Below are 20,836 nucleotides of genomic sequence, written 5' to 3'. Positions count from 1 at the left end.
AAAGTCTTTTCCACTGTATTTTTTATTGTATATATTGCTATTCTTTTGTGATACTTCTACCTCTTTCCTGATGCATTGTCTCTTGCTACTGGTCTAGCGAGTACATGTCCCCCGGCTTATCTTATTGTCACAATAGTATATTGATAGTTTCCATCCCTTCATGTGCTGGATGTAATTTATAAATAACAAAATGTAAGAATACAGGACCACGGGTTCATTGATTTGATTTTCCTCTTGGAGAAAATCTCATACAATATACAAGCTCATCAATTCAGCTTTAAACCCCTTCTTTTAGTATTTTGGGGTTTTTAAGACCTTTATAATCATTTGAGATACACAGATGTATAAAATACACAGATTAGAGCCCATGGTCACTCACACACGATTATATTAGTCCTTGGAATAACTCAATCATTGGAAGCTATGTTAAAATAATGGTTTACTGTCAAAGTAGATAAAAAACATAAAATTGAATATGCCACATTTAATGAAACAGCCATCTGACATTTACTTAATTGTTGTTTCATGTTTGTACATAAACAGTGAATGGTCATCAGTGCCTTATGGATGAATAGGCCAATTCCACAGAAGAACATTTTGACATGTGATAAATAAATAATATCAAGGGCTGGATTCCATTCAGCCAGCTCAGTTTTAGGGTCCAGTTACTTGGAACACTTAAAAAGAACAAAGTTATCATTAATGTAATTAGTAAGTAACTCCTGTTTTCCTGTTATGAGTAGTCAAAATATCTGCTGTGAAAGAGATCTATGAGATTTATATCCTAAAATGACACATCAATCCCAGTGGAATGAACGCAACATAGAACACATCACTCTCCATTTTGCATAATTCAAAGAAAATGAGACGCAATGAGTTTTCTTACAATCATTTAAATTTATTTGCAAAAGGTTATAAAGGCTCCATTGACATCTTCATTTCATTTGTTCAAGTATCAGTTATTCTAAAATACAGCCTGGTGATTTTCTGTTGGCTCAGTTTGATGATTTCATTAATTGTGTAGCACCAGGATTTTTGTGTGGCAATATTGCAATAATGTTTAACAATCAGAAGTGATGTCCCATATCATATATCAGACAAAAAAGAAGTTGAACCATGTTGAACAGACCACGCACTGATGCAGTCAGTCGTTTCAGTGACGTTTCAGGTCAGCTATGGTGGTGAGCGCTGCGTTGAATCCAGGAGAACCCATCACACCACCACCTAAAGAAACGTTACACATATCATTCATTCATTCATCATCCGGATTAATCCATCTGAATCCGTGTGGGGAACTCAGAAACAGCTTTGCCACCTGACATCCCCAAATTACTTCTTTCATTCCCCTACCATCAGCAGTGAGGATATTTCATCCAAAGGGCCGAAGGTTCATTTACTAAGCACCGGGCAACATAACATTAATGATTTGCAATTGTAATACATTACACTATAGACAACAAATAGACACATTTGCCATATGGTACTTATCTTAGGGTTGAACATTAAAAGCAAACCTGGATGAGTGCCACTGCCACACAGATATAGCCCTTTGACTGGTGAACGGTAGTTTGAGAGAAAGGGCAAAGGTCGTGCTAGGTAGAGCTGGTCCAGTGACATTGATCCATGAAAGATATTCTGTAATGACAAGACCAAAATCTTTCATTTTTCTTTTCCTTATTTACCCCTCCTTGATATTATTGTGTCATCATGAGAGAGAGACCCTGCCACCCCCTACGTTCCAAAAAAATAAACAGGCAAATACCATTCAGGGAGTTAGTGCCACTTTACACAGCTGATGTGAACTTTGAGTCTGACACAAGGATTATGGTAAGACTGTCTGTAACCATTAACAGCTTATACAACACGTATGTGCCTGAGTGCACGAGTGAATGTCAGAACACTGCAGAAGACTCAGACTACTGCCTCGTCCACTGAACAGTTGATTTGTGTTTAGCTGTTAGGCAGTTGAATCATGTGTGTATCGACATTTAAAAACTGCTGCTCAGTTCTACAATGTGTAAATTGTGTATACCCCTCCAGTGAGCCCAAAGATCCTCTCCAGGTCAGGCGGAGTCAAGATGTCTCTTCCCACAACTGACTTTTTAAACCCAGGGGCATATTGCTCCACCCAGTCGAAGGCTAAAGAGACACAAACACATGCTTTATCAGATTAGTCAATGTACATTCCTTTAAACACTATTCATTTTGGGAGGGAAAATACTTTTTCTTTTATAGGACAGGTTGTGACTATTTGTAATAAGTTACCGTCTTTAAAAGAGGCATCAACTTCCCCCCCTCACTCCACCATCGTATAATTAAAAACACATGTCTAAGATCAGCTTCAAGCACAGCATGCTGGAACTCGTGTGCCTGCTGAGCAATAAATGTAGGAGCAACGCAAAAAATTTCGGCACAATTGGAGCTATAAGAAGCACTGGATGATTCTGCGTGGTTTTTTACCCGTGTCTGCATAGGCCTCTCGGTCCTGGTCAGTCCACTCCCTGCCTTCTATATGGTAGGGGGTGAATTGTGTGAACAGTGACACAACGTGGCAGCCGGGGGGAGCCAGAGTTGGATCCAACACGGAGGGGATGGTCATCTCCAGCATTGGTCTGCAGCAGTAAAGGAGCGGGATGAACGGAGATGGTAGCGAGTGGCGCGTGAGTGGTGGATAAGAGAACAAGAGAATAAAAAAAATACATTTTGAGAGATAAGAAGAAAAAAAAGCAAAATATTAAAGATTGCATACAAGTGATGACTGAGATTACATGGTCAGCAGTCTGCAAGCAAAACATTTTCATTAACTATATGCAGAAAAAAAATACCTTATGTTTTGGTAACAGAAGAGTATTCATTCAAGGCTATGAGTGTCAGATTAGAATAAGTGAACATCTTATCCACGTCTGTGGCAGTGTTATGTTGACATGTAATAACTATAGAAGATATCTACTGCAAGGCACATCATGTTAGAGTTTGAATTACTTTATATCATAAATACATGTTATGGTGCACGGTTCACTAATTATCTCTATGTTATGATTTAAAGTTTCAAGTGCTCAAAGTTTTTGTTTTACTTACTGCGATAGGCGCCTCTTTCTATCGCTGCAAATTTAATCTCTAATCTGCAGCAACAAGCATCTAACACTAATCTCACTAATCAAGTCCTGTAATCTCTATGACATTAATTGAAACTTGTCTGTATGTTTATGTCCTGTGCTGTCTCGTGCATGTTGGTATTTTGAATAGTGTGGAGATATTATGTACCTCACTGAGGGGCGTCCATTCATGGCCTCTTTGTACGCAGTCTCCAGTACCTCCACGCTTTCACAGTTGAGGTGGATGGAGCACTGATGGTGGGGTCCGGGTATGCCATCCGGTGTGGGACGTGCAAGAAAGTTTGGTAGCTTGTCCACGGCCACTGTAAAGGTAACAAAGAAAATGACACGGTGCCTTTGTTTGTATCTCTGCGTGAATTTCTGTTTTGCCTACAGCTAAGTGTGTACTTAGGTTTAAGTTTGATATTTGAATTAAGATTAAGGCAACTGGTGCAGTATGTTGTACCTAACACTGCTCAATTCCTTCACCTTAAAGCTATACGAATTAAAGATAATTCCTACCAAACAGAGTAGACTATGATTACGTTTAAGAAGTAATGCACTGCAAAGGATCAGCACAACAACCCTACAGCTCGGGCTCTACTGTAATCAACAAGCCAGAGCTGCAAATGGCACCTCACAGCTATTTGTACTTTACACAGTTTTGAGAATACGCCAAACTTTAAAGCCTGTGTTTTCAGGACTGAGGCGGTGACCCGATCTTACACTGTAATAATATAATTACATGTTAATCATTTGGCTTGGGAAAACTATGTTTCCCCGGAGATAAGAGTTTGAGCCCCACAGTTGCTGTTCTTAAGTAGAAGCTTCTTTTGAGACTTCCTGTGACACTTAACATTATCATGCTCCAAGGCAGAAGTGGTAACATATTGAGTTGGACAGTCAGCACCTTTTGGACACAATGGGCAATGCCATCCTTTCTTTAGCAGTCAAAGAAACTGAAAGCTTATTAAAAAACTTTTTTTTCATGATTTGTAATTTTCGTTACAGAAGTAGAACAGATTTACCATTGATCTTGGTAACAGGTGATGTGTAGTCTATCTGGTTTATGGCTTTGATAAACTCTGGAGAAAGGGCGGCCTACAATGAAAACAGGGAGTCAGAATAAACCATATTGTCTGGTGCCATTAGTTCGAAGTTCTGTGTTTATATTTCTCTGTTACCTGCGGCGTGAGGTTCTTGAAGGTGACGTACGGCGTAGCATTTGATAAAACAACTCTACTGGAGATCTCTGTGCCATCCTTTAGGGCCACTCCCCTGGCGGCGCCGTCTGAACCAACCAGGACCTGCGCTACATCCTGCCCAGGTTACACATTGTGTTTGCATAAATTACAGATGTTATAATATAATTTCTATTAATCTACTAAATTAAATGAAAAAATAAATAAATATATTCAATCAAACCATACTACCTTCTCGGTGAAGATGTCTACACCATAGGATTGGGCAGCACTAGCAATAGCCTGGGACACGCCTCCCATACCTCCCTCCACATAACCCCATGCTCCCTTCTCCTTCTCCAACTCTCCCATCACATGGTGCAAGAGCACATACCTTCAAGACAAGACCACAAAATCAACATTTTCTTTAAAGAGGTCATTGTTTAATTCTATGCATAGATACCTATAACGTGTCTGTGTGCCAGAGGGTGCATTCAAATGTATCTCACCCACTACCGGGACTACTTGGACTGGTCATGGCTCCTATAACAGCGTCAGTAGCCAGTGTCGCTATCAGTGGCTCCGAGTCGAACCACCGGTTGAGAATCTACAACACAAAACAGCTTGGCATCATGACAACAGGTCATGATGCAGCGAATAGAAAACTGAAATAAACGGCGAACTTGACAAATGACAAACCTTCATAATTGGTGCCGTTACAATCTCGTAAAAGTCTGGGACGTTTCTGCCCAGTTTCAGACCTATAAATTCAACAACATAGCAGAAATCATGACCCGGTTGCAGCGGAAAAACAACATTTGTTTGTGTAAATATTCTTTACTTCTTGCATCAAAAACACAAATGCTTATGTCCCTCAAGCATGCATCCACCAACACACCACATTTGACAAGAGGCGTCAGCGTTTTAGCTGCAGCCAGCCTCTTCCCCAGTGATCCAGTGGTGACACCTGGGATGTCAACGGGAGGAGCGTCCAGGAGAGGGTGAATAGCTCCCGCTAGCTTCTCAAGGTGTGCCACAAAATCTGGATAAGCCTGGGTACATGTTAAGGAATGGGTGAAGAGGAGTGTGAGTGTAGCGGATGAAGAACTTGTTCAGTTCAGACTATTGTGCAGTGTCAAATACAGTCTTACACAATACAGTCAACCATATGCGGAGGCTATCATAATGCTTACATCACCTTTGCATCCTTCTGTGAGAACTTGCCTATCTCCTTCTGGTTCATGGCCAGATCTGAGCCCAGGGTGAGAGACCTTGGTGGAGCACCTTTCACCCCCTCCTCCAACATGGGGGTGAAAGCATGTGGGTCTCTCATGTACACCTTGAGCCCATGTTTCTAAATACAAATACATGACAGTGAAAGGCAGCAAACATGGCCCAAATCTTGAAACATCCTTTAAGTCAGACAGAAGTTCGTTGTGCAATGTCTCTATATCTGAATGTACCTTGAGCTCCAGGTCTGCGTATATGTGGGGTCGCAATAAACTGAGCAAATAGGAGCACCTGGAGAAGTGGAAACCTACATACAAGAGGGTCATGAGAATGATAGCTATATGAACTGTAATGTTTAACAAGCTATAAACACGTGAACATGTTACAGAACACCACACATTAGTCATTTATATACCTATTCCACCATTTAATGGTCAGTTCACCCAAACTATAGAGGTAGTTTTAGTTGTTTTTGTGTGTTTCAGGGTCTCTGTTACCAAACACTCTATCAACAGTTCTCCAATGGACTTTTTGTTAACTAAAAAGCAAGTCCAGTGTACAACATCTGAAGTGAGATAAGACTGGGAATAGGCAAGAAAAAAAATTGTTAATTTGGTTGTTGTTGTGTTTTTTTTTACTTTTAAGTTTGGGTGAACCGACCCCTCACGACAGCCAGATATTCTCCAGAGGTCATCCTACCAGGGACGATCTCCTCTGAAACAGCTGCTCCTCCCAGCACGTGTCTGCGCTCCAACACTGCTGTCTTAAGTCCTCCCTTCTGAAGATAGGCAGCCTGCACACACGCACACGCACACGCAAACACGCACACATCACTTTTGCCCTGTTGATAAGCCATATAATGTATCAAACAATTATGCAGGCGTTGGGAAGCAATTGTGTGAACTCACTGCCACCAGTCCGTTGTGTCCTGCAACAAAATATAAAAATATATCACTCACTTTTCCTTTTAAATGTTAATTCCAATGTTAATTAAAAAAAAGGGTTGTTCAAATTTAAGCTTGAATAATTTTTTTGTGTACCATGTGCAAACTGCTCTTCACTAATTATTGTCATGTCCACAACATACAGTGTAATTACTTGTGATTGTGGTGGAATCTTTTGCACTATAATTGACTGAATAAGAGGATAACAATTTGAGATCTTACAAAGGTACAGGGTCCATTATGGTTAGTTATGACCTACTGAACAATAATCTGTTTTTTTCAAGGAAATGGAGTGATCGGTTCTGTATCACCTGTAAATCTGGTGTGATTCTATTTTAAAATGACCATACTACCAACAAATTGCCAAACAACACTGTTCCCTCAGATCTGTCGGCCTCTCACCCGGCGTTCACCTCACCAGCAAAACTTCATTACTGGAATGATTGTTGGCCCCGTGGCGCCCCCCCAGCCTGCCATCGGCGGACGGAGTTCACCCACGCTTGGTAGACACTTCTGACGGTTTTCTTCTGGGATTTTTGTGTACGACCGTACAGCCTCATTTCCCCCAAGGAAATGAATACATGATTTGCATCTGAATCCAATGTGTACAGTTAAACCAGTTTTTTTTAATTTCCATGAGGCAAGTTAATTCAAAACCACTGCTCTCATATGGCTGCAAAGTTATGTTTGGTTTTAGGGGAACTACAGGGTATGGGGGCTGTTATTTAAACCCCTTGTTACCTTTCTTATAGGGTAACTATGGGGTTTTTAGGCTGTAATCTAAAGCACAGTTGGGGTTACCCCCCCCCCCCCCAGGGTAAAGTATGTGAGTTTGAATCTGCAGCATCACACGACCAGGTTTACATCATCCTGTCATAATTTGGTACCCAGTAGTTGAATAATACAGTCGCCTATAAATAGATTCTAAAGGTTTTCCAAACGTCCAGGTTATTGCTCAGTCGGTCATATTACATGCAGGCACTCGGTATTTTTAAATAGCAAATAATTACAGTAACGTCCCGCATTGTTACACCTAATTCCATGACTGCCCCCCTTTGTCCCCCAGGGCCACATTGTGACGCGCTTCACTGCTGCAGCGTCTTGCGGAGTAATTCCGCAAAACTCTTGCAGAAAACTTTTGCAGAACTTTTTTTGTGTGTGGGGTTTTTTTTGTTGTTGCAGAAAACACAGTGCGCGTCCTCACCTCCTCCGATGACCAGCGCGTCGTACTGGGATTGTAAAGCGGCGCGACTGGACCCGGACCTGGCCACTGTCCCGACGACGGCCGCGGTCCTCCGTCCGCGACGAGCCCACAGCGCCGCGGCCATGATCCCTCCGATGTGTCCAGATCCCATCGATCCGGCCCGCGCTGTGTCCGCCTAGAGGCGTAGAAGGGAGTCGATCTTGGTGGCCTGCGATCCAATGGCGAGGATCTTACGGAGCCCTGGAAGGGTCATGGAGGGTGGGGGGGCTATATTTTTTTGCGAATATCCCGCAAAAACCTGTGCGAGATCCTGCAAAACTATGACCTGCTTACGGGTAAGTTTAAGGAGAACAAACCCAACACGGCACAGGAGCGCACACAACCGCGGGAGAGGTTTTTTTCAAGGTTTTCTTCTTCAATAGCTCAATCATTTATGAATTTACTGACACAAAACCACCTTTTGTTCCATGTGTCGGGGACATCCTCTCACAACTTCCACAGCTATTAGTTTGTGGAATAGGCCTTGGCAAATCCTTAACTGTCAAAACAGGTAGTGCTGATGAAGCAGCAGTATGAATTGCAGTTGAAATATAGTCAGTGATGCATGATGTCCAATTCAGTAGACAGATCATTCATCATAATTTCCTCCAAACATTAAATTAATATTTGGACATTTAAACAATTGTATTACTCCGCAGGTGATACTTGGTGTTACCAGAATCTTTTTTTTTTTTTACTTGCAAGGGTTACATATTCAAAATTTCACAGCTGCTCAGCATGATTAATGCCCATCCGTCTGCCATCTTGGTTTTGACGAACGTGTGTTGCCCTTACAGTGGGTGGCCAGCGGGTGGCAGTGTATGGGATGAGAATGACACATTGGAGACCACTGTGGTGGCTGGTGTGCGATATTACCATCAACACCCATGCATTAAAAAACAGACAAACAAACCAATAAACCAGCTTTTTTCATTCAGGCCCAATTCCGTGGCTGGTTCAGATGAGTTTCATTCACTGCACATGTGGAGACAGAAGATCACAGCAAGGCAGTGCAATTCTGTCTGATGGTCAACATTCAGAGTAAGGTTTTATACCATTACAATCGAGTCTAAACAATAGGCTATGGGCTAGGCTTTCCAGTTGGTCTGCGTGACAACAAAAGAAAATGCAACTCAGGAAATCCTGGACATGTTAATTTACAGCACAATGTGATCCAACCAGTCAGTAACCCATCCGGCCAACCCTTTTGACACCTCTGAAGGATCTGATGTCTCTGTCAGCGGTAGGGGGGTTCTGGTAAATCATATTCACATATAAGTTACAATTTCGAATGAGTAGATGGAGAGTTTTACACAAGTATCTGTTGATTAATGTGAAACAGTTTGTCTCAGCACAGAGCTTGATGTAATGGGAAAGGCAGGAACTTAAGCAGGATGCATACATACGATAAATAAAGCTGAGGCTATTGTATTCTACACTGTCCACTGTACTGACCACTATATGTGAAGGGGCTAAACATGGCAATACCTCACCTTATCTATCTATCTGTCTGTCTAATAATTCGATTTTTTTTTCTGTCAATCAATAGATCAATGAATTAAGATAAAGTTGTATTTCCCAGTTGTTTCAGCTGCGTCATGCAGTGCTTGTCATTATACAGTGTTCCATTTGGGGGCACAGTTGCTCCATTAGAACCAGCTTCATGGTTTTCGCCAAACAGCCCCTACTACAACTTCACATTTGTATCATGTATGTGTAAGTAAAACCAAGCAAAACAAATTGTTTCCATTCACTATACCCGCATGTTGTTGTAGGACTGTGTAGTGGTGTAAATATTTCATGCTTGAGATATTTCCCAGCTGGGAAAACCAGCTGATGAATTAATTGCCTCAATTAATTTAAATTTCCAGACTCTGGGCCTTCTTTTCCAGACTCTTTCTAAATATGAAAACATTTGCTCCACAGAGCATGTGTGACTTGTTTCTAAAGGTTTTTTCCACACACAAAAAAAAATCTAAAAGTGCAGTTTGAGACATGCTCTCTGAGCTGGTTTGGGGATGGATGCGTCTCATCTCACAGTAAGGGCCCACCTTGAGAGTTTTAAGATATGCTCTTAACACTGAATGGTTTCTTAGTGCTGCTGTTGAAGATGTCATATTGGCCTAGTGGTTCACTTACCATGCATTAATATGATAAGAGGGCATAGATCATGCTGTGGGCCTAAGCAGTAGTCCAGGGAATAGACAGAGGAGATTTTCCACTGGGATCTAAACAAGGAAGGGTGTTAATTGGCTGGAAAATAACCAAACACAGCAGAAGGTAAGCAAGTTATCCTCTCATCTTGTGTCTATAATGTAGATTTTTGACCAAGTTTTGCTTAGACAGTGTAAAATAATTCCTAAGGCCTGTATAGATTGTGCACTCTCTCGGTAGAGGGAATGAAATGAGGTGTTATGGTGCTATAGAGTTTCCCGCCTGACCTAACATGCCTCTCCCTTGGTGTATTAGAGCTGCATTAGTTCCAGGGAAGAGAAATGATCCTGATAGGCTGTCTGCTTGGTTTTCCTTTAAGGAGCGTCTGCAGACAACAGCCAATCATCCATAACTAGATCAGAAGCAAAAGATTTTGTTCTTGTAAGCAGAAATTAACACTTCATTCCCCTTTGTCTGCAGAAATCCAACACTACGACCCTTGAAGGCTCTCCCAGGCAATAAAGGAGAAAATATGATTATGTTATAACGGCGCCGCACCAAAACACAATTACCTCATTTTCTGAAGAGAAAAAAATGTGATCCGTTGCCTGGAGGCAGAAAGGTCCACTGGCAAACATGTAAGGCCTTGCAGTATTCAGAACTATCAAACCATAAAGAAATGTCTCACAACAGACCATATCAAGGTTTACGGTGCAGGATGCACATTTAAACATCGTCAGCGTGACACACAGTTGGTAGAATTTAACTTCAAGACGGAAGGACACGGCACAAAGACATTATACACAAAGATACAAATGTCTAATATCATCAGCATATTTAAGTAACAGATTTTGTTACAGTCTAATTGACAGTATAATTAACAAATAGATCAATATGAAAATACTTTTGTAACCTTGTAACCTCACTGATCCAAACCAGATTAGGATATTTTATTGTTACACTAACTATCTGATGTTTGTTATGATTGAAAATTTGGTTTTAAATGTAAAAAGATAATCTAAGATGTAAACAAATGAAACCTATACCATACTACAATAATTGTATGCTTCCTTTGTCCTCGAGCCAATGAAACGTGTTTTTTCAGACTTACCTACAGTAACCTATACATCATAATAATAATAATAACAATACATATATTTATAGAGAACTTTTCATTAGACGTGTGTTTTGATATCTCTCACAGATGCAGAAATACACACATGCCAGCAGCCACATGACACGGTGGTTTTAATGTCCTCGCCAAATACACTCGTGAGTGACGTGTGTTTCACCCAATGGCGAAGGGAGGACTTGTCTTCAGTGACCAATCAGAGTGCGTAGAATCGCCGCGGCCTGCAATGGGGCTCGAGGTGTATGTGTCCGCCGCCACGGCCTGCCCTGCTTAGCTCTGGCTGGGAGGCGGGGAGGTGTAAGGACGAAGGGAGCGCAGAAGAAACGGGAACTTCCCCAAGGGAATGTAAAAGTTTAGGACCGGGAGCACCCACCGGACGCCGTGTCTGCGCGCCTGAAACACTCTACACGCTGCCCGGGTTCTCATGGAAGCAGATGGATTTGTGAGGAGGCGTCGGATGACCGCGGAGACCACTGGCGGCGATCCCGGGGTTGCTGGTGCCTCCGCCGGGGCAGAAGTTCGATGGCTGGGGGGCAGATTCTGGGGAGTTTCCGAAAGTATCGTGGGGAGCCTCGCGCCCCGGGTCGGGGGCGAGACGGAGCTGCAGACTGTTGATTGTATCCGCTGCTCGCAAGACGCAGACGCGGAGGACTCTGAGCCGGACTATGAGGGTCTGCCACAGGGAGCGTCCACCGGCACCCACATGTTGGCAGGAGCCGTGGCCGGGATCATGGAGCACTGCCTCATGTTCCCCATCGACTGTGTCAAGGTAGCGTGGCCCAGTGGCTAAACCAGCTGACCCGCGAGCGGCCCTGTTTGTGTCGTGTTCTGTGTGTGTGTGTGTGTGTGTGTTATTCGTGTAGCCAACCATGTTTGGTAGCATTAGCTCATTAGCTAAACACGCCGCAGTGGCTGACGGCTGCGAGGCAAGGTCAGTCCGCCCGGTTAGCGTCTCCCGTCCACACACAGCTAACTCGTTAGCATGCTACTAGCAAGTCGAGCACGGCTGACGTTCGCCACTGGCTCGTTACGACAACACCGAGCGGGGGAGGGGAGGGGGGGGCACGACATAGCCCAAAACCACTGAACGGTCTCAAACCCGTTGTCAAATCATCTTGCTGATATAATGCTACATGGCTAATACGACGCTGACGGAAACAGACGGCAGCAACGCGAAGAGATGCTACAGGGAGGAACCGACTGCCACAACAGTTTCCAACAAGTTCAGGGAGACCAGCAGCTTCTCATGCTGTGTTCACACTCGACCAGCCCCCGGTCGAGTGTTCGTCTGCCTCTGCAGTGACACACGACAACGAGTGGGACTTTAAGTTTGTGAGATCATTTTGTCTCTTTTCACTCAAAACTGCAGCATTTAGTTCCCCCCCCCCCCCCCCCCCCCTCCCCCCAGCACAGTGTGGTAGCTCCAGGCCATACTGCCTCTCTCACACACACACACACACACAGACACAGAGTAACACACACACACACAAACAGACACAGAGTAACACACACACACACACACACACCATGTCCAATTGTTTGCAGCAGTCTTTTGATCACGTGAGTCAGTGATAACTCCACTGGGACAATTCCTATCACGGGGTCGTCTTTTGTTATGCACGAATTAGCTGTATTCTGTTAAGTCGTTGTTTTACTGTCCTAAGGAGGCATGACCTATTGCCCCCCCCCGGGGGGGGGAGCAGAGGGGGAGATGAGCGACAATGAGCGTAGTGTAGTCAGCTGTCCGTGTCACGCGGAAAAAGCTGCTCATACGTTTTGCGCTTCATCCACGTCTCTTCCACCTGTAGTCCACCTCCTCGGTTGGGGCCCCGGACCGGGGGGGTCGACATCAGTGTTTACACACCCTCCCACTGCCAATGGGAGCTCAGCGTCCTGCCAAACAAGATGACTGAGATTTGGGGCGTTGTGACTCAGCAAAATGAAAGAATGCCGCCGCTCAACAGGCGGACCCCTTTATCCTCTTTTCTCCCAGAAAAAAAAAGCTTTTTCAGACGTTTGTGATGTATTTGAGATTCCTTTCTTTTTGCGTACATGGTCATTGTCAGTTAAGGCCTCTCCCTTTTTTTGAAACGTCTCCCCTCTGTACCAAATACAGGCTTTTCCCTCCTGTACGATAATCTTCTCACTTAAGAGATTGTGTAGTTATAGTTTACAATACACTGCCGTTCTCGGTTTAAATGTAACTTAAATCCCAGTAATTGTTTGTGGATATTTTAAAAAGCGTGCTGTATTTGTACGGCTGCCGGAGTGCACACTTCACCGCACACATCAATGGAATCTCCAATTGTTTGAAGAAGCCAGAAAGTCCTCTTGTGTGTTTACCAGCGTGGTTAACCAAGTCCTTACGTTTTGCACAAAGGTCATCTCTTACTAGATATGCCAACACACACGCTCAAGATAAACACAGCAGATCATTTAGCTCCATTTATGTGTGTGTGTGTGTGTCGGACAGCCATGAATTAGGAGCAGAGTACTGACACTACAGGTTGTGTGCCACATGAAGTAACTTGATGAATGAGTGAGCTGTTTTTTCAGAGACGGGCATGCTCAGCCAGTCGACCGTAGGCAGCCCGCTTTAACCACCAAATAGCAGGGGACTGAAAGACTGATCCCTTGCATTTGTCCTTTAGATTATGTATTATGTGTTATGTATCTCTGTGTGTGTGTGTGTTTATGGTAGGTCAAAGAGAGAAAGGTGTGCTTCAGGGTCAGTGGGAAAAGAGGCTTACAGGAAGTCAGTTTATGTCCCCTTGTGACCTTGGAGCTTGTAACTCCAAACTTCCTTCTATTCAATTATGCATCTACACACACACACACACACTGTCCAACACCTCATGTCCCTTTTTTGACTCAGTGTTCACACTGCAGTCTATTTAGGACTCTCTTCATTCCCGTGTTATACTTTGCTGTATCAGGCACACATATTGTAAGACTTAAATCAAATTTCAGTGAAATTAACTGAATATATTACTAGTGGGTGGAAAAGGAGCACACTGTTGACTTTTTTCTCTTTTCCAGACACGAATGCAGAGCCTCCAGCCCGACCCCGCCGCCCGGTACAGAAATGTAATGGACGCCCTTCGCCGAATTGTAGCCACAGAGGGAGTCTGGCGGCCAATGAGAGGGCTCAATGTGACAGCAGTCGGGGCGGGACCTGCCCATGCCCTCTATTTTGCCAGCTACGAGAAACTCAAAAAGACTCTAAGTGATGTTATTCACCCAGGGGCTAACAGTCATTTGGCTAATGGTATCATAAAACACACACACACACACACACACACACACACACACACACACACACACACACACACACACACACACACACACACACACACACAGTGCATTCAGAAAAATTCAGACCCCTTCGTGTTTTTTTTACATTTTATTATGTCGAAGCATGAAGGCCAATTAAGACTTCTACATTATATCAAGAACAACAACAACACAATATTCACCCTCCCTCTGCCTCGATCATTTCAATAATCGTTCGCGTCATTTCCTCCGTCGTCTTCTCTCTCTCTTCTGCGTTTCAGTAATTTTGTAAAAGTTGCTGTTGATCCATTTTTAAAAGCTCCAACTCTAAAGTAATCTGCTCACAGTCGCCATTATTTCAAGTACACACACAGTGGCATAGAAACTCCACCCGGACACTCCGTCTTCCCGGTGTCCAATAATCCAATATCCAATAATCTACTCTCAATACCCAATAACGACAAAGCAAAACAGAATTTCAGAAAATTTTGTAAATTAAGGAAAACACAAATATTAAGACCCTTTGCTATGACAATGGATTCGAATCAAACATCTCAGTGATGGTCATGTGAAATGGAAGACACCTGAGCTAAGCTTCAAGCTTTGAAGTGTTCTACGTTCTATGAAGCTGTCGACTCGGCCTAATCCCTATACACAGCATACATGGCCTTACCAGACTCGAAAAACCCTTGATGGGCCATCGAAATTAATACAGCCTTTAAATAGCTACACCTGTACACTAAGAAGGTGCCAGGGTCGGCTGTCAACCTGTTGCTGGTTTTTTGGGGAAAAAACTATTTGTCTTACTTGGGTCAAGTTGAGTAAACCACAGTAGAAAAGAGATTCAGCCAAAGATTCAATTTAGAAACCTTTTCTGGATCTCGTTATTCTCCCCACTCTCTCCCTCTTCGTTCGTCTCAAGAGGCTTGGTGAGTTCTCTGTCTCTCATCTTATCTGCTCTCTCCTCTGTAGGTCCCGTCTTATAGAGCATATGAGTTTGGTTTAAATGGACTCCTTGTCCACCAGGTGTCTCTCTTTGCTCAGGTTTGGCCTCTTTAAGTTGGTGATCTCTAGTTTACCCATGTACATGGATGAAAGGGGTTCTTGCCGTTGCATGTGAAAAAGCATTTCCTTTCCCCCTAATGCCCCTTTACACCGGTTCCTTCTATTCAGTTTGTGTGATCTTCATGCTTACATCAATCTGTAGTAATTTTCGAGGTGTGTTTCTTTCAGGAGCAGCTGGGTGCGTGGCAACACTGCTTCATGACGCACTCATGAACCCAGCTGAAGGTAAGAGCAACATTTTTTTTTACAGTGCTGTTCGCTCTTAACCACAAAGTTAGGATTTGTATTAAAAATTTACTCAGAAAGAAACAGCCTGCGATACAGGAACTTACAGGTGTCATTTTTGGCCACCGCTGCATGTTGGCCTTAACCAGGCAGTCCCACGTATTGACTTAACCAGCTGCCTTAAGTCCAGCTGCCCAAACATGTCAGTAGAAGGACACTGGTCCGAGTCCTCGCGAGCAGCTGTTCGATGGGCTGCAGCTGTCTGGGCACGCTATTAAAAAGAAGCACTGCATCTTCATTTGTTTGTTGAAACAGCATAATACATTAGTGAAGGTTATAGCTCACTAATATCTTGTTTCTTTTGTCATCTTTTCCACCTTCTGCACTGGCTAACCACGGTCACCTTGTGTCCTCCATTGATACGCCAACGTGCGTCTTCAGTTGTGAAGCAGCGCATGCAGATGTATAATTCGCCCTACGGCCGCGTGATGGACTGTATACGCGCCGTCTGGCAGAAAGAGGGCACTGCTGCCTTCTACCGCAGCTACACCACCCAGCTCACCATGAACGTGCCCTTCCAGGCGCTCCACTTCATGACCTACGAGTACCTCCAGGAGCAGCTCAACCCCCACAGACAGTACAATCCCTCATCCCACATGTTGTCGGGAGCCCTGGCGGGAGCCATCGCAGCTGCGGCCACGACGCCCCTCGACGTCTGCAAGACCCTGCTCAACACCCAGGAGTCTCTAGCCCTCAGCTCCATGTCTTCTAGCCAAGGCCCCGGCCAAGGCCAAGGAGCTCACAGACACATCTCAGGCCTGGCCCATGCCTTCCGGACAGTTTACAGGTTGGGCGGCCTGAAGGGCTTTTTCAAAGGGGCCCAGGCGAGGGTCATCTACCAGATGCCCTCCACAGCCATCAGCTGGTCGGTGTACGAGTTCTTCAAGTATGGACTCACTAAGCACCAGCTTGAGAGGAGAATGCAGCACAAGGAGGCCGAGCTGTAGATGTCTCCTGTAACATCGCACTGCCCTCCCTGTGAGGAGAACATCAACATGTCAATACGCACATAGAACATGACATAATGTCCACCTCAGCTGTCCCATCCCTTTCAGACATAGCAGATAGGAGAACGCCATCTTCAGCGACGCATCGAGTAGTTATATTTCTGCCACACCTTTTCAAGACTAGATATGGTTTGAGTAACGCTGCCTCTCTCCTCTAGGAGAAAGCATTAACACAGTACTATAGAAATAGTTAATCTGCCAGCGTTTTTTTTTTTCAAGCCATTCTAGTGGCCACTGCATTTGTCCAAGCCGAGGATAAATGTGAAGAACGCACAAGTTTTTAGTTGGAAAGGTAGTCAGCAGAGGGCAGTAGAGTTTCTGTTAATTATGGGAGTTTGCTGTCCTAGATTATGATTTAATTTTAATTTTTTTCCAAACTTTGAGAGAGTTTGACAAACCCAGACCAGTTTGATTTCAGTCCTTTCTCAAAAATATTTTATTGATAAAATTGCGTTTTCTCAGACGTTTAGAATGAACAGAAAACTGACCGTATGCTGAGATCATTCAGACAATAATTGAACGAGATCATTTCCTGATAAGAACAAAAACTCAGATACATTTTGTAGAAAGAAGCCCTGCTTACAATTCTTAGAGACCATCTTTTTATCCTAAATAACTGATCTGTAATTTCAAATGTAGTCCAACATAATTTGACGAGTCCACTGATTGACTAAAAGGCCATAGTTCAGATTTGATGTTCCATTTTTATTTGGCTATTGGCAGATATAGGAATGAATCTAATTAATATAATGTTTTTTTCACCCCTTTTCAAAGGTCAGTGTTAGAGATTCTTTCCTAACATGTAATAGGACAGAATGATACCAGATTTCAGTAGCTCTAAGGTATCTGAAGTGTGTGTGTGTAATTTATTTTGAATTACTTGACAACTTGATTGAATTTTATTTTCCAGCAAATATATTACTTTAAACGTTCCCGTTCCCCCCCCCATTCGTATGTTTAATCAGCTCTCGGATCATCCAAACGCTCATCTTTAGTCCCGTGTACCCGTTTGGCAGAGCTGAACCGCGGCAGAAGTCGGAGGCCGTTTGTGTCCATTAACTGTAGCTACGACCACCAGCCCGTTTTCACCTAGTGAACTACTGAGTTTCAATATCTTGCGCGGTGCCCAGAAGAAGTATCAACTCTCGAGGAGGTCGTTCTCTCCGTACGATATGTATCTGCACCCCTACCGAGTACTCATAAATGGAAGCTTGTCATTCTTATTGATTGATGTCTGATTGTTTCAGACACTGAATTGCACTCGTTGAATAAAGATTGAGCAGCAGGGCACTGCCCTCTGCTCATAAATGATGGGAACCCTCTTTTGGTTTGCTTAAATGTTTCCGGTTCTTAACACACTGTCCTTTTTAATCTGGGTGTGTATAAATGATTTTTGTTTTCCAAGCAAACCAGAGAAAGAGATGGATGAAAAGGAGACGGTGCCCCAAGCCACATCTGTACGGTCAGAAACACATGGTGAGTTTGTATGTGTGTGTGTGTGTGTGTGTGTGTCATTTCAGGTATTTATTTTGAGTTTGAGGCAGGTACAGTTGTTTAGTCTTGAACACAGGTGCAGGTTTCAACTTTGACCCTCAAGAGTGAAAACACAATTTGAACTTGAGGACACAGGGCGTGTACACTGACAGTAAGGAGAGAGAAGCTCTGCAATTGATGTATGATGCGCTAAACTTCAATAATCAGAACATAATCAGAATTTTTTGTGGAACGTTGAAAATATCAGTACTGGGATTATAGTTGGTAACAAGCTTGACTTACAATTATATTTGTGCAAATTAAGAACAATCTTGATTGTGTCACTTTGAAAATACACTTGAAGGCCATTCTGCACAAGTAACACTAGTCCACAGTTGTGAGAGAAAAAGTTTTCATTAGAACTATGACTGCCGGTGATATTTTTACTCTTCTTGCGTGTCAATCAGTTTGAAATTCTCCTCTTTAGAATGTATGAATAAAATCCTGCACAGAGTTCTGTAACAAAAATAAGATTTGTTTTATCTTACCTGTGACCAAAAGAAGTATGTCAAATGGTTTGACTACCAAGCCATTTTTAAACAAATTGACATTATTATTATTATTACCAGGACTTTTAAAATCATAAAAAACCATTTTTCCTTCCCTGAAAGCCTTCCTATGGGTTGGAGTAATGTCACACAACACTTTGTCTAGCAGAAGTTTGAAGCAGATTCTAAGCAAACAACAAGATCCTCTAGTCAGAATCAGTGTACACTTCATACAGATCATGGTGAAGAGTGACAGCTCCCCCACCCCAGCCTCGACATGAACACACAATCATACACACACTCACACACACACACGCCCATGTTAGACACCTGTTCAAACAGGGAGTGTTAATGAACCGTCTCTGTTGCTCTCTCTCTCTCTCCCACTATCTCTACATGCATAAAGTTTGACCTTCATGCTGTTAATAGAATAGTGTTTTTGCCGCCAGACAGAGCTTGCCTTACCGAGTCTCGATGTACTGACCGGCATTGCATTGGTAGGAGAGTCATGGAATGAAACTGTGTACGTGTGTGTGTGTGTGTGTACGTGTGTACGTGTGTACGTGTGTGTACGTGTACGTGTGTGTACGTGTACGTGTGTGTACGTGTGTGTGTGCGCGTGTGTGAAAGTGTAATGAAAATACAGAGCGACATCTAAATCTGAGTCCGACCAAGCTCGTCTGCTCCTAATCTCAGCAACTGTGAGAGGAGTGAACTGTTTAGTCTGGACATTTGCTTACACTGTGTGTGTGTGTGTGTGTGTGTGTGTGTGTGTGTGTGTGTGTGTGTGTGTGTGTGTGTGTGTGTGTGTGTGTGTGTGTGTGTGTGTGTGTGTGTGTGTGTGTGTGTGTGTGTGTGTGTGTGTGTGTGTGTGTGTGTGTGTGTGTGTGTGTGTGTGTGTGTGCCCTCAGTGAGGATAGAGAGAGACAGGAAGTAGGAGAGCATGAATAAAAGCTGAAGTGTGTGTGTGAAACAAATCACAAAAGTAGTGTGGCAAGAGTACGTTTTAATTTGTAGATCCCTCCTTAGGCAACAAAGTTGAAATATTGCCTCTTTTACACACAGGACAACAGTCTCCCGGGCTGTTTTTGTTGGCTCCACATGTTTTATGTTTTGGTATTTTCTCCCCCCATTATTATACTTTGACTGTGCTGCTTACATACAAATAGGAGTGTTACTACCTGTCTCTGTCTCTCTCCCTATTCTGGCCCATTAGCAATGGCATTTTAGCCCAAACACTTATCAAGGAGCTTTTTATTCGGCGCAAGTCTTGCATGGTATTTTTATTGCATGAGAAGTGAAAAGGATCACAGCTCACACACGCCATGGCCTCACCCCTTCATGTTGTCCTGATTCCTCTGCAGGCTTCACAACGCATACTAATGCTAATTATATTGACAGTTTTCATTCCACAGACATGACAGAGATGATGGAGTCGTTGCTCTCAGAGTGGCACACTTTATACTGTCGGTCATAATTACTTTGGGGTAAGCACGTGTGTAGGTCTGTAGCTGTCGCCCGCTAACCAAACCGGAACACTTTCTCTCCTCCACTGAATATTTGCAGTATTTCAAGGCAGTGCTGTCTGACTTTATTTGGACAATACCACATGTAGACACACACACACACACACACACACACACACACACACACACACACACACTGCGTGCATCTTTTGCGGTGGAAACAATCTGGACAAGTTGATGAAGGGGCTGGCAGAAACACACACACGCATACGCTCCCTTGTGTATTGCTGTAAGCCCATGTTTTGGAAACTCAAGCCTCCGGTCATAGCCCCTTACAGCAAGCACCTGTGGAAGGGTGTATTTCTCACACACACACACACACACACACACACATGCACACACATATGCACGCACACACACACACACACACACACACACACACACACACACACACACACACAGAGACAGGGACACAGACACATATGCACACACACACACACACACACACACACACTCACACTCACACACTCACACACTCACACTCCAAGGGTACTTAGGAATGTGAACGCCTGAAGGACTCAGGTCCTCTAAAACAACTCACTCTCCCTCTCTCTCCCCCTCTAAATACTGTATTTATGGCTCTTTTGTGTCCCCTCTTGTCAGATCGCTCTCCATATATTAACCCAAATCGCGACTGCACCACTCAGCATGAATTACAGGGTGATACAGGATTATGCCAT

General features: G+C 43.5%; 2 protein-coding genes across 3 annotated transcripts; one reads left to right on the top strand and one right to left on the bottom strand.

Annotated features, from left to right (window-relative positions):
* Positions 1-873: 873 nt before the first annotated feature.
* pyroxd2 (pyridine nucleotide-disulphide oxidoreductase domain 2) lies at positions 874-7,988 on the bottom strand. 2 transcript variants are annotated; one of them, XM_047334775.1, is made up of 16 exons: positions 7,655-7,988; positions 6,415-6,434; positions 6,206-6,299; positions 5,740-5,813; positions 5,475-5,630; positions 5,118-5,328; positions 4,976-5,037; positions 4,786-4,883; positions 4,529-4,670; positions 4,280-4,414; positions 4,124-4,196; positions 3,265-3,418; positions 2,461-2,612; positions 2,033-2,139; positions 1,515-1,635; positions 874-1,224 (listed from the first exon to the last, which is right to left on the bottom strand). In XM_047334775.1, exons 1-16 carry the CDS (start codon positions 7,803-7,805, stop codon positions 1,154-1,156), a joined length of 1,821 nt encoding a protein of 606 aa, XP_047190731.1. In that variant the 5' UTR covers positions 7,806-7,988; the 3' UTR covers positions 874-1,153. The 2 variants fall into 2 exon arrangements, with proteins under 2 accessions (XP_047190731.1, XP_035462634.2); XM_035606741.2 differs by having other exon boundaries at positions 5,175-5,328.
* A 3,119-nt stretch (positions 7,989-11,107) lies between these two features.
* On the top strand, positions 11,108-17,926 carry slc25a28 (solute carrier family 25 member 28). The gene is made up of 4 exons (XM_035606745.2): positions 11,108-11,748; positions 14,019-14,247; positions 15,486-15,542; positions 15,984-17,926. The coding sequence occupies exons 1-4, from the start codon at positions 11,404-11,406 to the stop codon at positions 16,547-16,549; spliced, it is 1,197 nt and encodes a 398-aa protein (XP_035462638.1). The 5' UTR covers positions 11,108-11,403; the 3' UTR covers positions 16,550-17,926.
* Positions 17,927-20,836: the final 2,910 nt, after the last annotated feature.

Source organism: Scophthalmus maximus, chromosome 10, assembly GCF_022379125.1.
Source record: "Scophthalmus maximus strain ysfricsl-2021 chromosome 10, ASM2237912v1, whole genome shotgun sequence".
In the NCBI taxonomy this organism is placed as follows: domain Eukaryota; kingdom Metazoa; phylum Chordata; class Actinopteri; order Pleuronectiformes; family Scophthalmidae; genus Scophthalmus; species Scophthalmus maximus.
Note: the sequence above shows the minus strand (reverse complement) of the source record. Positions and strands in the feature narration are given on the sequence as shown.